The sequence below is a fragment of the Gossypium hirsutum genome, chromosome A13 (assembly GCF_007990345.1).
Source record: "Gossypium hirsutum isolate 1008001.06 chromosome A13, Gossypium_hirsutum_v2.1, whole genome shotgun sequence".
NCBI classification, from domain to species: Eukaryota; Viridiplantae; Streptophyta; class Magnoliopsida; order Malvales; family Malvaceae; genus Gossypium; species Gossypium hirsutum.
Genome location: NC_053436.1, coordinates 20,950,807 through 20,965,841, shown reverse-complemented (window position 1 = coordinate 20,965,841; position 15,035 = coordinate 20,950,807). Strand labels below are relative to the sequence as shown.

At 34.5% G+C, this 15,035-nt stretch overlaps 1 protein-coding gene and 1 non-coding gene across 2 annotated transcripts; both read right to left on the bottom strand.

The window, feature by feature from the left end:
- Positions 1–11,709: 11,709 nt before the first annotated feature.
- On the bottom strand, positions 11,710–12,636 carry LOC107894611 (uncharacterized). The gene is made up of 2 exons (XM_016819869.1): positions 12,306–12,636; positions 11,710–11,966 (listed from the first exon to the last, which is right to left on the bottom strand). Exons 1-2 carry the CDS (start codon positions 12,634–12,636, stop codon positions 11,710–11,712), a joined length of 588 nt encoding a protein of 195 aa, XP_016675358.1.
- A 2,068-nt stretch (positions 12,637–14,704) lies between these two features.
- LOC121212831 (small nucleolar RNA R71) lies at positions 14,705–14,810 on the bottom strand. The gene has a single exon (XR_005908205.1). It is a non-coding gene; the product is annotated as a small nucleolar RNA R71 (small nucleolar RNA).
- Between the last annotated feature and the right edge of the window lie 225 nt (positions 14,811–15,035).

Genomic DNA, 15,035 nt, shown 5'->3' with positions numbered 1-15,035 from the left:
CCCCAACCATAGTGGGCTTGGAGCTGTGAGGGAATTCGGAGTGGCCACCTATTCTGAAAGTTTGATTTTCTTCTGGTGAACTGGACATCCCTTTAATTACGTTTGAGGTTTTGGTTTTTTAAATGTAATAAGGTCGCTTAATTATTTTTGATGGTTTTAATATGTATTATTAAGATAGGTATTAATTGTTTTAACTGTTGAAATTGGATAGCTTTAGGGCGCGTTTAAAAAAAAATAATTGATTTCAAAATAACACGACAACAAGCAAAGCTTCCGCAATGAAAGTATTTTCCAAAATTAATCACTTTTCCTAAAAATGACTTAATCAAATCGGTTTCCTAGAAATATACATGACGTTAAGGTGTGGCAATGGTGGTGTGCATGTCTAGGATTGGATCCGAAGGGAGCTTGGTACTTAAGTAGTCTGATAGACTCACCTCCTCTTTTCCGGTTTCCTACCTGGTGCACAGCTTCCATTCACTTTAACCTATAATGAAATTATCTTTTAAAACACTAAGTAGGTTTTTCTGGATCAACAATATAAAATGTTTTGAACGCTTCGATGTGGCATGTCGGATCCGGCCATAACGTCTAGGCCGGGTTTGGGGTGTTACATCTTGTCCTGGGTAGTACCGAAGTTGTACATATGAGCTTTGACCCGCAATGGAGTATTTTCAGGACCTTGGGGCCCGGGTGTGATATTTTGGTAGCTTGGCCTCGGCCCCTCCCTAGTAGTGGTTTGAATCATTTTGTAAGAAAAAAATGCAAGAAAGGAAAAAAACAAAAGAAGGAAAAACAATTGTTACCTTTGAGTAAGATGAAGACGGAGAGAGCAGAAAAATTGAATAGATAAGAAATTAGGGTTTCAGATGATACAACAAAGTATTTGAAAGGATGATTGAGTATCTATTTTATAGAAACAAACATGTGGAAGAAGTTTATTTCGCGAAAACTGTTTAGGTTCTCTAATATAATTTTGACATTTGTCAAAAGGGGCAAGTGTTTAATGTTTAAATTTACGTGAGTAACTACCAAATTCTGAATTCGTCTAATGACATAGACAGATGGTATTCTTCTTAGAAAGGATCTCCAAAGGGTAAGCCTCTAAAAAAGAAGTTGTTTCAAATAAATTTGGAAGTCCACCAAATTCATTATATGCACCTAGCGCGAAGCATTTAGTTTTCAGTTATGTATTGAATTCTCCAAAGTTAGAAATTTTGAGGGCGAGTCTTTGTTAAGGGGAGGAGAGTTGTAACACCTCAAGTCTAACGAGTCTAAGGTTTTGGCATATAATAGGAAAATAGTTTGTTTAACGAAGTGCAATCCACCCAATTTCTTATTTTGGTGTATATGTGTGGGTGTATAGTAACAACCACATAAGTAAGGATTTTCTTTCATGATATTCTGCTATATTAAGGAGAAGTCTGTTTTAAGTGAAAAAAATGGTATGTACGGTATGAGTTTTCATCAAAGGTATTGTATGCCTTGTTTTCCTGGAGTATCGCACTAGTTAATTATAAGTAATCTGATTAGAAATCAACTAGATAGCCTAGCTTGATAATTGTGAATACAGGGTACTTATTTATATTTCTATTGGAAATATTAAGAAGGCAAATTCTAAAATGTGTGACACTTATTAAGTTCCATAAAATAGGTTGAGTCATATATCTAAGTGTGTGTGAGACAGGTTCACGAGGAGATTCTTATAACAACCTGTTTTTCAGTGGTGTCAAAAATAGTGGTTTCAGAGCCTCAATCCCAACTAGTGAATCTATAAATATTATTAAATAATATTTATGAGTTTATTATAGTGTTTTATTGAATTTTAATTTTATATTTTTGGTTAATTGATCAGTTAGTCAAGGAACAAGTGGTACGTATCGAAATTTAGTGGTTTTGGAAAATAAGGTATCAGGACCTCATTTTTATAAATCGAGGTCAAAATATTATTTTTAAATATTTAGAGAGCTATTATATAAGTGGATTGAAGTTTGGTTTAGTAATTTTGGTGATTTGATAGTTAATTAAAGAAAAAAAAGACTAAAATGTAAAAGTGATAAAAGTTAATCACTATAGATTTTAAATAGCTAAGGGATCAAAATGGTGAATAAAAGATTTTCAAAAACCCAAGCAGTGGTGGATGTCATTAAATCCCATTAACTTTTGGGTTAATTGCTATTAGGCCCTATTTAATTAATGTTTAATTTCATAGAGCTTGATTAATTAATTGAAGGATCGATCAAGTAATTGAACCACTTTCTAAATGTCAAACGGTGATGGAGCCTAGTTGTAAGCCATCTACTTTTTTATTAATTTTTTTAATTAAATAATGGTTAATTAAATTAATTGGATTTAATTAAAATTTAATATAAGTATAAATAATAAATTAAAATGGAAACAAACATTTCATCACCATCTTTTTCATTTTCAGGAAAAAAAATAAGAAGAAAGGTTTGAAGCTTTCGAACCTTAGTCCTTCAATTGGTAAGCCATTTTAAGTATTTTTCTTATAATTTTTATATTTTTGAGATTGTTGCACCTAGGTCCAGCTAATTTGTATCTCCGTTATCTAAATTGTAAAGGATTGTGGATTTGTTAGAGAAACTTTTGTTCCAGTTGATAAAATGTAGCTTCCTTTTATTTGGTTCATCTCCCTACAAAAAGTTCCTCATGATTTGATCCATTTTATCACAAATTTTCTTTAGGGCTTGGAAGCATGAAAATTGATAAATAGGAACACTAGATAACTTCTCTCATTGACCCAGTAGTTTTGATTTCCTTAAAGATAACTTGGATTCCATTTTATCAATTACCAATTAAAAGAGTTTACCTTTTTTTTTATTATGAGTCCAAAATTCATCCCTAGATACTTACCTGAATCTCCACATGACTTAACTTGCAAAATGCCTTTGAACTTTTTTTTTTAACTTTGGATGACAATTCTTGTTGATTTTGAGCTCTAATTTGTTATAAATGATCCTCAAACTTGATAAATTACAATATTTCTCCAATTCTTCACTGCAGGTCATGATTCCCTATTCATTTTAAAAAATAGAAACTATCATCAACAACAAAAATGTAAGAAATTAGTATACTCTTGCTCTCTTTGAAACCCTGAAGTTGGCCTTCTTTTCCTGCTTTACTAATCATGATCATCAGCACATTTTGGCATGGAACAAAAGGATATGGTGAAAGAGGGTCACCTTGTCTCAGTCCTCTCATAGGATTAAAACTACTCGTAGGAGAACTATTTATTAGTATTTGGTATGAAACTATTTAAATACATTGCATGATCAAGTTTGCCCATCTACCCTAAAACACACTTACATTCAAAATTGCCTTTAGGAAATTCCAACTCAATCTATCATATGCTTTATTCATATCCAACTTCAGTGTACCTATACGTCCTTTACCTCTTGTTTTTATGTTAATCAGATTGATGATCTCTGAGGCAAGAATAATATTATCTCCTATTAGCCTTCCTCCAATGACTGTATTTTTGTACGAGGATATGAGATAAAAAAGAATAGACTTTAATATCTTAGTTAATACCTTTGATATAATCTTATAAGCAACATTATAGAATTTTGAGTTATATTAGCCTCCAATGATCAAAAACAATAAATTTTGTGTTTGAAAGATGAAAAATAGAAGCAAAAATACAAGTTGGTTGAGAGAAAAATTGACAACTCTAATTACTTTAATAAGCAACATTACAATATACATAAGTAGCTTCTTTACATTGAAAGAAAACAAAACATTGCTTGTGCTAGTTGGAATGACGAAAATGTGCAAGTGTACACAATCGCAACAAGTAATAAAGTGACAAGTAAATGTCAAGTTATCGTACCCACAGGGACTGTGAAAGGATTATTTATGAATGTAATTTAAAACACTTTGGTGAAGAAAAATATTTTGTTTAAAGAGGGTGATTAAAAACTTAAGAAAATTAAAATAAATAAAAAATAAAGTAAAAGAAAGTTCTAATGCAGGATTTCAAAATAAGATTTAATCAAGATGATATAATTGTGTTGGATTAATTACACTTCTCATCTTAGAATTATTAAACTAATGTTTATATTGTTACGAATCACGGCAACCCAGTAATTTCCTAACTTATGAACATACTTACATATCAAAATACATTCATCTCTTGACATAACCCTATGTCAATTTAGCCGACTAAATAGATTCTAGTAAGCAAACATGTTAGTGCACATACATACTCATTAAACTGAACTAATCTCTTACATATCCCTATATCAATTCAAACGATTAATTAAATCTAACAAGCATATAAAAGACTATGTGAGGTAACAAGGTATCCCTACCTTGAAACAATTTAATCACAATAATCTTGCAAGTTATGCAAGGCAATAATATCGCCAGATATATTGCTAATTTAACCTTCAGCTACCTTAGAAGAATAAACATGCACTGATCAAGTACTGTGTCAATTAATTACAATTTCAATCCGTTTAAATAATTAATTCATTAGTTACCTCACAGTCGTAACGCAAGAATAGGCATGATTTTACTTAATCAAGCATTTTACCGAGGGCTATAACAACATAAACACAATTTTAACAATTTAAGAAGACGAAATGCAATCAATGTAACATCCTGAAATAGGGCCTAAACGAAATAGTAGTTGTAAAACCATGAATTCGAGGTCAAAAAAATTTATTCTGATTAAGTTTTAAGGTTTATTCATTGATTGAATAATTGTGTGAAAATTTTGTGAAGAAATTTTATGTATAAGTGCCTAATTTGATAATTAGGACTAAATTGTAAAATTAGCAAAATGTGTGTTCTAGATAATAAGGGGGATTTAATTGAAATGGGTTCTTAAAGTGGAGGTCCTTATTTATAATTATACCATTATATTTAAGTTTAGACAAAAATGGGCAAGAATAGGACAAATTTGAAAGAAAAGTCTTTAAGGGTATTTTGGTCATTTCGTAATTAAAAGAATTAAAAAGGGAAAATAAAGCCAAACTTGGTCCATCTTCTTTGTGGAGGCCGAATATAGCACGGGGGAAGCCATGGTTAGGGTTTCCAAGCTTTCCAAGCTCAATAGTATGTCCGTTCTAGCCTCGTTTTTAATGTTCTTTACGTTTTTGGAGTCCCGGTAACTTGATTTAGCTTATTCTAGCAATAATTCATGCTAGGGTTCATATTTGGAAAAATACCCATAGGTTAAATGTGTTTATTCTTATGTTTTATGGTAGAATATGAAGCTTGAAATTATGTTAAACAACTTTTACTAAGCGATTTTAAGTGAAAAAGAGTAAAACGACATAATCGGTACAAATACCTAACGTTCATAAGTACATGATAGAGTGGGAATTTGATGTTGCCATAGAAGGGAAAAAAGTTCAGCGTGTCATAAAACATAAGAAAAATGGATAAATTTTAATTTCCGAGCCTAGGGGTAAAATCATAATTCTGCAAAGGTCTAGGGGCAAAATTGTAATTTTTCCAAAGATTGAGTTAGGGAATTTTTTGAATATTAAATTAAATAAATAAGTGAATTATGATGTTTTAGATCTCGGAAAGTGAGATTTGGACCTAGAACGGGAGAAAAACCGAAAATTGGGAAAGTTGGTAAAATGGTCGTTTTGTTATCGAGGTAAGTTCATATGTTTAATAAGCATTTAATTATGCATATTTGAATGATAAATTTATTTTTTGGCCATAAATAATTTAGTATTAAGTTTCATATATAATTATTAATGTTCGATAATAATTCGATATTGGAAAGAGAACTTGTATAATTTATATGTAAGACCATATTTTGTATTATATGATAACAAGAAAGTATTAACTAGCATAGTTTGATGAGAATAAGTTAAGTTGATGATATGATGAGATTGAGAATGTAAGTATGTAAGTTGAGTAGCGTTTTATTATTCTGCAATTATTGTTATTAGTATTGTTATTATTGAGTTATGCGACTAACCTTGAGAATTTGAGCAAGTATGTTTCAGCTATGACTTGACAAGGCATTGATATCTCAAAGTCCATGGTTGTACCATGGTAATTAAGGAAGAATTGACGGGAAAGTCCATATTCATAACATGGCATTTAAGGAGGAATTGACGGTTAAGGATACCATGTAAGACCATGTCAAGACATGGCATTGGTAAGGCAAGGATCTCGTGTAAGACCATGTCAAGACATGGCATCTTCATTGATTAAGGACTCCATGTTAGACCACATCAGGATATGGCATTGGCACTAAGACAAGGACACCGTATAAGAGCATGCTTGGAACATGGCATTTGGTAAGTCAAGGATACCATGTAAGACCATGTTTGGAACATGGTATTTGGTAAGATAAGGATATCATGTAAGACCATGCCAAGGCATGGCATTAATGAGTTCTATAAGGCAAGGAAATCATGTAAGACCATGTCAAGACATGCCATTGATGAGTTACTATAAGGAAAAGGTCCCATGTAAGAACATGCCAAGGCATGGCATTGGTGAGTACATAAAGCAAGGATACCACGTAAGACCATGTCAAGACATGGTAATGGTAAGTTAAAAAAGGAAAAGGTTCCCGAGTAATACAAAGAGTAAGCCAAAGAAACGACAAGGTGAGAATATGAAGAAAGAGTACAGGTATGCATTTAAGGCTTATTTAATATTGAGACTGTAAGTAATTGAGGTTATCAAGTAATAAGTAAGCGATGAGTTTTTAGTTATGCTTGTGACACTTTATGACATGATTGGCAATATGTCTATATTATGAAAGAGTACTCATATGTTAAGTGAGATGTTGCAGGTATGTAAGCAAGCTATTAAGTAAGGTGCCTCTTGTATTCTGAGCCTTTAGTAAGGTTACCAATGAGTAAGATGGGAAAGTAAGAACTAAACATTATTTAAGCAAATTATGACAACATAGTATTAAGCTAAATTGAATGCTAATGCTTATTATCTTACATGTGAACTTACTAAGCTTTATAAGCTTACTTCTTTCACTTTCCCATGTTTCAGAGTACTTAAAAGCAAGCTAGAGTTGGAGTTCGTTGGAGATCACTTCACACTATCGACTATTAAGTTACCAAATGGGTATCTTCGTTTATGAACGTTTTAGTTTATGGCATGTATAGGGACTTAGCCATTTTGTGTGCATGTCCTTATGATATGGCTAAAGAATGGTATGTAAATATTTGATAATGATTAGCTATTGAAATGACAAATGAATGACATGTTTAGGTGTTATGTATGCCTAAATGGTAGTTAACACAAAGAAATCATGAAAAAGTGAAATTAGCACTTTCAAGAGAAACAAACATGGTTATTTGAATTCTGTACAGGGAGAAATTTGATTTGAAGTGAGGAGAGGTCAGAGTAGTCAAACAGTGCAACAATACTAATTGGCTAGACCAAAAATTCTGGAAAAAAATTAGTAAGAAGATATATGAGTTTAGTTTCAAGAAAAATTCACGAATTTAAATTTTGAGTTTTGTGACTCGAGTTATGATTTATTTAGTGACTATGACGTAGGTTGGCAGCTTTATGAGGAATAATGAAATAAATTGTTTTGATTTGTCTAAGTATTCGAAAAATTTTTAATGTTCCCAGTTTGGTCCCGAATAGTTTCAATTGCATGTTTTAGGGTCTCGAGGGCCCTTTTTAGGGACATATTGAATGAATGTAAATAAATTAATTTTAAAATAAAATTTTATGCCCCGAATTAGTAAGTTAAGTTAGGTAATGCCTTGTGCTCGACTCTGGCGACGGTCTCAAGTAAGGGGTGTTACAATCAGCCCAACACGAATTAAATTCAACCTAAGCTGATTAAATTAACCATTCCAACAACATGAATACTCATAGATATGTTCATTATAACAACAACAAATATTGAAGAGATAGGGAACAAGAATAAAATCTGGTGGTTTTCCGAGGCTTGACTTGGTTGCTCCGTTCTTCCTTCTTGTTGTCCTCACTGATCAAGGCTTCGATGAACACTCAATTGCTGCTCCAAAATGGTTGAAGAACACCCCTTTTCCATGGGAAGAAATTGGCACAAGAGCAAGGGAATTGAAATGGAAAAAGGAGAGAAAAATAATGAGAGAGGAGAGAAGTGTTGTGAAATGAATGAGGAATGAATGAGATGCATTGAATGATCAGCCAAGAGGGGATTTTATAGCTGAGTGTGGCAGCTGAAATTTGCTAAAAATAGCAGCCAAAGAGCCACCCCTTGGCCGGCCACCTATGTGGCAACGTTGATGCTTTCAACTTTGCTAAAAATGGCTTGGGGCAAATCCAAAAATCCACCAATTGTGGAGGGGTTTGCATGCAACTTTGACAAGACTTCAAGGGCTTCTTTGCAAGCTTAATTAATCAGCTAATAAGCTGATTTGGGTCAAGATATGGTCGATTTTGGGCTGCCCAATCTTTGGCAGGTTCACTTCAATTGGTTCGATTCAACTGGACCATTTTTTCCATAATTAATTAATATTAATTTATTTAGCCCAAATTAAATTGGATATAAATTAAAATTAATTCATTATGAATTAATACACATAATTGGACCGTCTTAGGTTGGAAATTAATTCACCTTGATACTTTAAATTGCTTCTCAGTTTTGTGCTTCAAGCAGTGTTTGCCGAGTCATTTTTCGCCCTTTGTGCAATTTTATTGAAAATAACCAAAATTACTCAAAATTGATTATAAAATTAATAAAAATTTATCATGTTCATATTTTAAGTATAATTTAATTATTTTATAAAAATTAATTATTTTTTGACAAGAATTTAATCGAAACGGTATGATTTTAAGCTAAAAAGTGTATGTAAAAATGCGTAAATTTTTGTGTTTCCACTAGTATCCAAGATGTAAAGTCAACTTGATGATAACCTAAGAGGCTACTAAATCAGCTAAGTACATGACTAATCCTTAGCAAAACAAAAATTACAATCAAACTAAACATAAGTCACATGTTACAAAAAGTTTTAACAACCAAATTACACATTGGACATTTGCTTATTGCTGCATTGTTGCCAGCTTTCAACACTCCTTCTTGGCTACAAAGCAGCAGACTCCAATTCTTTTCCTCAAATACTCAAACCTTGCATTAGCTAGAGGCTTGGTTAGAATTTCTACAAGTTGAACCTCTGAACTACGATGAGTCAAATTGACTTTTGTTGATAGTTCTACCTCTCTTACAAAGTGATACTTTGATCTTGAAGTGCTTGGTCTTGCCATGAAATACAAGATTTTTGGCAATAGCAATAGCTGACTGGTTGTCCACCTTAATCTCTGTTGCTTCCTCTTGATCAACATTCAAGTCACTCAAAAGTTTTCTTAGCCAAATGGCTTGATTAACAGCAGTAGTAGCTATAATGTACTTTGCCTTTGTAGTGGATTAAGCTACTGGTTGTTGTTTCTTAGAACTCCAACAAAAGACCCCTAAACTTAGAGTGAAAAAATAGCTCGATGTGCTCTTATATCATCAACTGAGCTTGTCTAGTCACTATCTGAATAGCCAACTAGTTTCAGTTCCCCAGCTTTCAAAAACTTCACCCAATAGTTTAAAGTCCCTTTAACATATCTTAAGACTCTTTTAGTAGCCTTAAAGTGAGCAACATTGCAGCAATGCATGAACCTTGATAGAATGCTGACTGCATACATGGTGTCTGGCCTTGTCACTGTCAAAGAGAGCAGACAACCTACAATGCTTCTGTAGCCCTTCTCATCCACTCGTTCATGGTCATTATTGCTGGAAAGTTTTTCTCTTTATGCCACAGAACTGCTACCAGGTTTGTTGTTTATCATGCAAAACTTGCTTAAAATCTTTAAATCAAAAGCCTATTGGCTTGTGAAGATGCCATGCTCATTCTAATTTACTTCCATGCCAAGAAAGTAGGTCATCAAACTTAGATTAGTCATCTCAAAAACATCTTACATCTGTTTCTTGAATTCTTTAATCAGTTCATTCCTACAACCAGTAACTAGTAAATCATCCACATACAATGACACAACCAGCAAGGTTTCTTTCTCAAATTTCAAATTTCTTCACATAGAGTGTAGACTTACTAATGCTCTTTTCAAACCCCTGCTTTGACAAGTAAGCATCAATTTTGTAGTACCAGGCCCTTGAAGCCTGTTTTAGACCATACAAAGCCTTCTTAAGCTTGTAAACCTTGTGCTCCTCACCAAGAACCTTGAATCCATCTAGCTACTCAACAAAGATCTCTTCCTTGATAAATCAATTTAAGAAAGTAGATTTGACATCCAGCTGGTGCACTTTCCACAACTTTTGAGCAGTTAAGGCAAACAACAGCCTTATGGTGTCTAACCTTGAAACTGGTGCAAAAGCTTTCAGAAAAATCAATGCAATGCTGTTGACTATACCCCTTCATAACGAGGCTTGCTTTGTGCTTGTTTAGTGACCCATCTGCATTGTGTTTGGCCCTGAACACCCATTTCACACCAATAATTTTTCTGTGTGCTGACCTCTCAACCAGCTCCCATGTACCATTCTTGTAAATCATTTCCATTTCTGCCTCAATTACTTATTTCCAGCAGTCTTCCTTTGTAGCCTTATCAAATTTGGAAGGCTCAACAATGGTTATCACATCTTTCATAGATGTCCATGATAGTCCTTGTACCTTTGACAAGTAAACCATCATATCCTTCCTCAATTTCAGCTTCATTCTCAACATACTGCAAGTCAAGATCTTGCTGGTCTTGCTAAGACAAGCTTGCATCTGTTCTATCCCATTTCCAACAACTGCCTTCATTAAATTTCACATCTCTACTCATAACAATCCTTTTAGTAGATGGATCAAATACTCTATACCCCTTTTTTATGCTGCTATAGCCAACAAAAACTCCAGGCATGGACCTTCTTTCCAACGTGGTTCTCTTTTCAGCTGGTACGAGTGTGAAGCATAAACAGCCAAACACTTTCGAGTGTGAGACAGTAGGGTTGTGTCCAAACCAACCTTCAAATGGTGTTTTGCCTTTGATTGCTTTTTTTGGCAGTCTATTGAGTAAATACACTGAGGTATTTACTGCTCAACCAAAAAATGTTAGGCATTTTCCCTTCAAAAAACAAACACCTAGCCATATCAAGAACAGTTATATTCTTTCTCTCATAAATACAATTCTGCTGTGGTGTGTAGATGGTGGTTAACTGATGCTGAATTTCAACTTTATCACAAATCTTCTAAAACTTTTGGGACACATATTCAGTCCCATTGTCTGACCTCAATACCTTTAACTTACAACTTGCTTGATTCTCAGCTAAAGCCTTAAACTTGCAAAAGAAATTAGCCACTTCTAATTTTTGTTTCAAAAAATTCACCTAACAGAATCTAGTGCAACCATCAATGAACAACACAAAATATCTGCTGCCATTTAAAAAGGAGGTCTTCATAGGTCCACAAATATTAGTATGGACCAGTTGGAGCCTCTCTTGAGCTCTCCAAGGTTTTTTAATAGGAAAAAGTTAGTTTGGTCTACTTGCTAAGTTGATTGACATCATAGACTTCATTTTTAGGCTCAATTTTGGACATGTCTTCAACTAGCCTCTCTTGAGCTCTCCAACGTTTTTTAATAGGAAAAAGGTAGTTTGGACATGCCCCAACCTTTTATGCCATAAACATGATTCATCAGTCAGAGTAGTGCAAGCATTTACTTCTAATTGATTCATGTCTAAAGTGAAGGATCTATCATGCATAGCCACTGTCACTAGCTCTTGGCCAAGAGATCCTTAATCATACAAGTTTTATCTTCAAAGATAAGGGAGTAACCCTTTTCTAACAACTGACCAAGACTAAGTAATTTTTGGTCAATATCAGGTACAAAAAGAACTTCTGAAATTGTTTTGTTACCTGATTGAGTGCAGATCACAGCATTACCTTTGCCTTTGACCTCAATGAACTTACCATTCCCAATTTTGACCTTGGACACAAAGCTGGTATCTAGCTCCCTAAACATGCCTTTATCTGATGCCATGTGGTGAGTGCAACCACTGTCAATCAACCAATTCTTTCTGACCTTGCTCGAACTTGCAAAACAAGAAGCAATAAAAACATGCTCCTCCTAGTTTGAACATCCTCAGTAGCTTGAGCTTTATTCGACTGTCGTGGTTGTGTTTTTGCCTTGTTTTTATAGACCTTTTTCCATTTCACCAATGTGTTTGCAACTTCTACACCAAATGTCAAGCCTAAACTAGAAGTACTTTTCTAAATGAGTGGACCTCTTGCAGTGAGTGCATGGTGGAAACTTCTTTTTGGTAGCATCCTTCCTTGCCTTTTCTTTCTTTTCAGACTAAGGTTTCTTACCCTTGTAGCTTGAGCTTGAGCTTGAGTTTGAACTTGATCTTGAGCTTTCTTTACTTCTAGCCTGAAAGGTTCCTTCAGAATGCTCGTCCATCTTGTTTGCCCTTCTCTGCTCTTGTGCGTAAAGAGCATTTATCAACTCTGTCAAGGATATAGTTGATAGGTCACCAGAGTCCTCCAAGGAAGAAATTTTTGACTCATACTTCTCTAGAAGGGTTGTAATAACCTTTTCAACTATTCTTTTGCCACTGAAATCATCCCCAAGAAGCCTAATACTGTTAACTATAGCCATAATCCTGTCAGAATATGACTTGATGGATTCAGACTCCTTCATCTTCAGATTCTAGAAGTCCCTCCTTAGCTTGATTGATAAACCGTAAATTATACATATTTTTACCCCATGTTTAATGCATTTTATGGATGATTTCTCATTAGAATTGGTGAATTCGATGCTCCTAATGCTTTAATTTCATGTTTTATACTTAAGAGAGCATAGGAGAGCGAAAGGAACGAGAAACGGGCCAAAAATAGAGAAAATGGGCCAAAGTATGAAATCAACATGGCCTGGACCTCCTCACACGGGCAGACCACACAGCCGTGTCAATTTGGCAGGTTCGAGCACAACCTGAAATAATCAAACACGGGCGTGTGCAACGGGCGTGCCCTTGTTGAGCCCAAGTTGAGTCCAATTCAGAAAAGGCTAATTTTGAGGGCTTTTAGGCATTCCAAAGTCTATAAATACACCCTAGAGGAGGAAGAATAGGGGGTAAGGAATTACCCCAAGGAAGCCGATTGATCCATCTCAGAAGCCGGATTCATCAACAAGACTGAAGATCTCTCCTTAATTTCCCTTTAGGAGTTTTGGGTTTTCTTTATGTTTTGTACTCTTTATTCTTCGGAGATGTTTTCTTATTTAGTTATGAACTAAATCCCCTAAATACCTAAGGGGAGTGGAACCTAAGACAAATCTTGTTATTATTTTCTGAATCGTATGATAAATATTTGACTTGTTCTTAATTATGTGTTCTTAATTCTTGTTTTGATATCCCAGGATACTGATTCAAGACTTGCACTTATTCAGAGGAGGAATAGACCCTATCTAAGAGTACTTTTGTCATAATTAAGCGGAGTTGATTGCGCACCTAGAAATAGGGTGACAAGATTTTGCCGGATTAGAGAGAAACCTAATAAAGGGATCCATAGATCGAGTTAATGCAACCCTAGAGTACTAATTAGAGAAAAGTCTCGGTTATTCAATCTAGGGATTAGACATTATTAGTCTTGAATAGGGATAATAACATAACTTAGAGATCTCTACGGAACAAGTTGAATGAATAAATCGTCCAGTTTGGAGCTAGAATAACAAGTAAAGTCTAGGTGGATTTTTCCTTTGTTATTGTCTCAAGTCAATCGATTTTCCCAAAAGCAATTTTCCAACTCTTTTCTTTGTGCCTTCTTAGTTTAGATAATTAGTTAATTAAAACAAAACCCCATTATTCTCAGGCTAGATTATAAAAAGACAGTCATTACTAGTACTTTTGGTTCCCTTGGGTACGATATCCTGGTCTTGCCATTACTATACTATTGTCCGATAGGTGCGCTTGCCTTTTCGTCTTGATAATAGTTAGTCTAGGTTTGATCTTCATTATAAATATTTATTACTTGTTACGAATCACGCGATCAAGTTTTTGGCGCCACTGCTGGGGAACTAAAATATTAGGAACGCTAAATTTTTATTACTTTAGCCATTTATTTTTCTTGCAATTTAATTTTTTTATTATTATTTAGTAATTTACTTTTTTCTTTCTCTTGGCAAGTTTTTATAGTTTATGACTAGAAGAAACCCGTCGGAACCATTACTTTTTGATGAAGAAATAGATCGTACAGTTCGTAGAAATCAAAGAGAAATAAGGCGCAACTTATGATACATGGAGAACGAGCAAGAAGACGATACTCAACTCCCAACCGATAAGATGGCTGAAAACCAAGGCAATTAGCTACCTCCTGCAATTGCGGCTAATCAAAATCCTGCTCTACGTACTATGTATGATTATGCTAAACCTTCTCTAATAGGAACTGAATCTAGCATAGTTAGACCTGCTGTAGCTGCAAATACTTTTGAATTAAAACCTAACACTATTCAGATGATACAACAGTTTGTTCAGTTTGATGGTTTGCAGTATGAAGATCCCACCGCCCACTTAGCAAATTTCCTGGAATTTAGTGATACATTCAATATCAATGGCGTTTCTGATGATGCCATTCGGCTTTGGTTATTTCCTTTTTCATTGAGGAACAAAGCTAAATAGTGGTTGAACTCATTACCACGAGGGTCAATTACTACTTGGGAACAAATGACCGAGAAATTTTTACTAAAATATTTTCCACCGGCTAAAACGGCTAAATTACGTAATGATATCTCTTCTTTTTGTAGATGGATTTAGAAACACTTTACGATGCATGGGAGAGATACAAGGACTTACTGAGAAGGTGCCCTCACCATGGGTTACCACTTTGGCTGCAAGTACAAACACTCTACAATGGTCTGAATCCCTCGACTCCGCAAATGGTTGACGCAGCTGCTGGCAGAACCATCGACAGCAAAACACCTGAAGAGGCTTATGAATTCATTGAAGAGATGTCACTGAATAACTATCAGTGGCAAGTCATGAGGAATAAGCCAACGAAAACAGCCGGCGTTTTTAACGTCGACTGAGTTACTATGCTGTCAAA

Excerpts from the sequence above, each read along its gene's own strand:
- LOC107894611 (XM_016819869.1), bottom strand. The coding sequence starts at position 12,636 with ATGAAGGAGTCTGAATCCATCAAGTCATATTCTGACAGGATTATGGCT. Across the intron at positions 11,967-12,305 it reads CTCAAGCTCAAGCTACAAGG|ATAAAGGCATGTTTAGGGAG; the intron begins GTAAGAAACCTT and ends ACATGGCATCAG.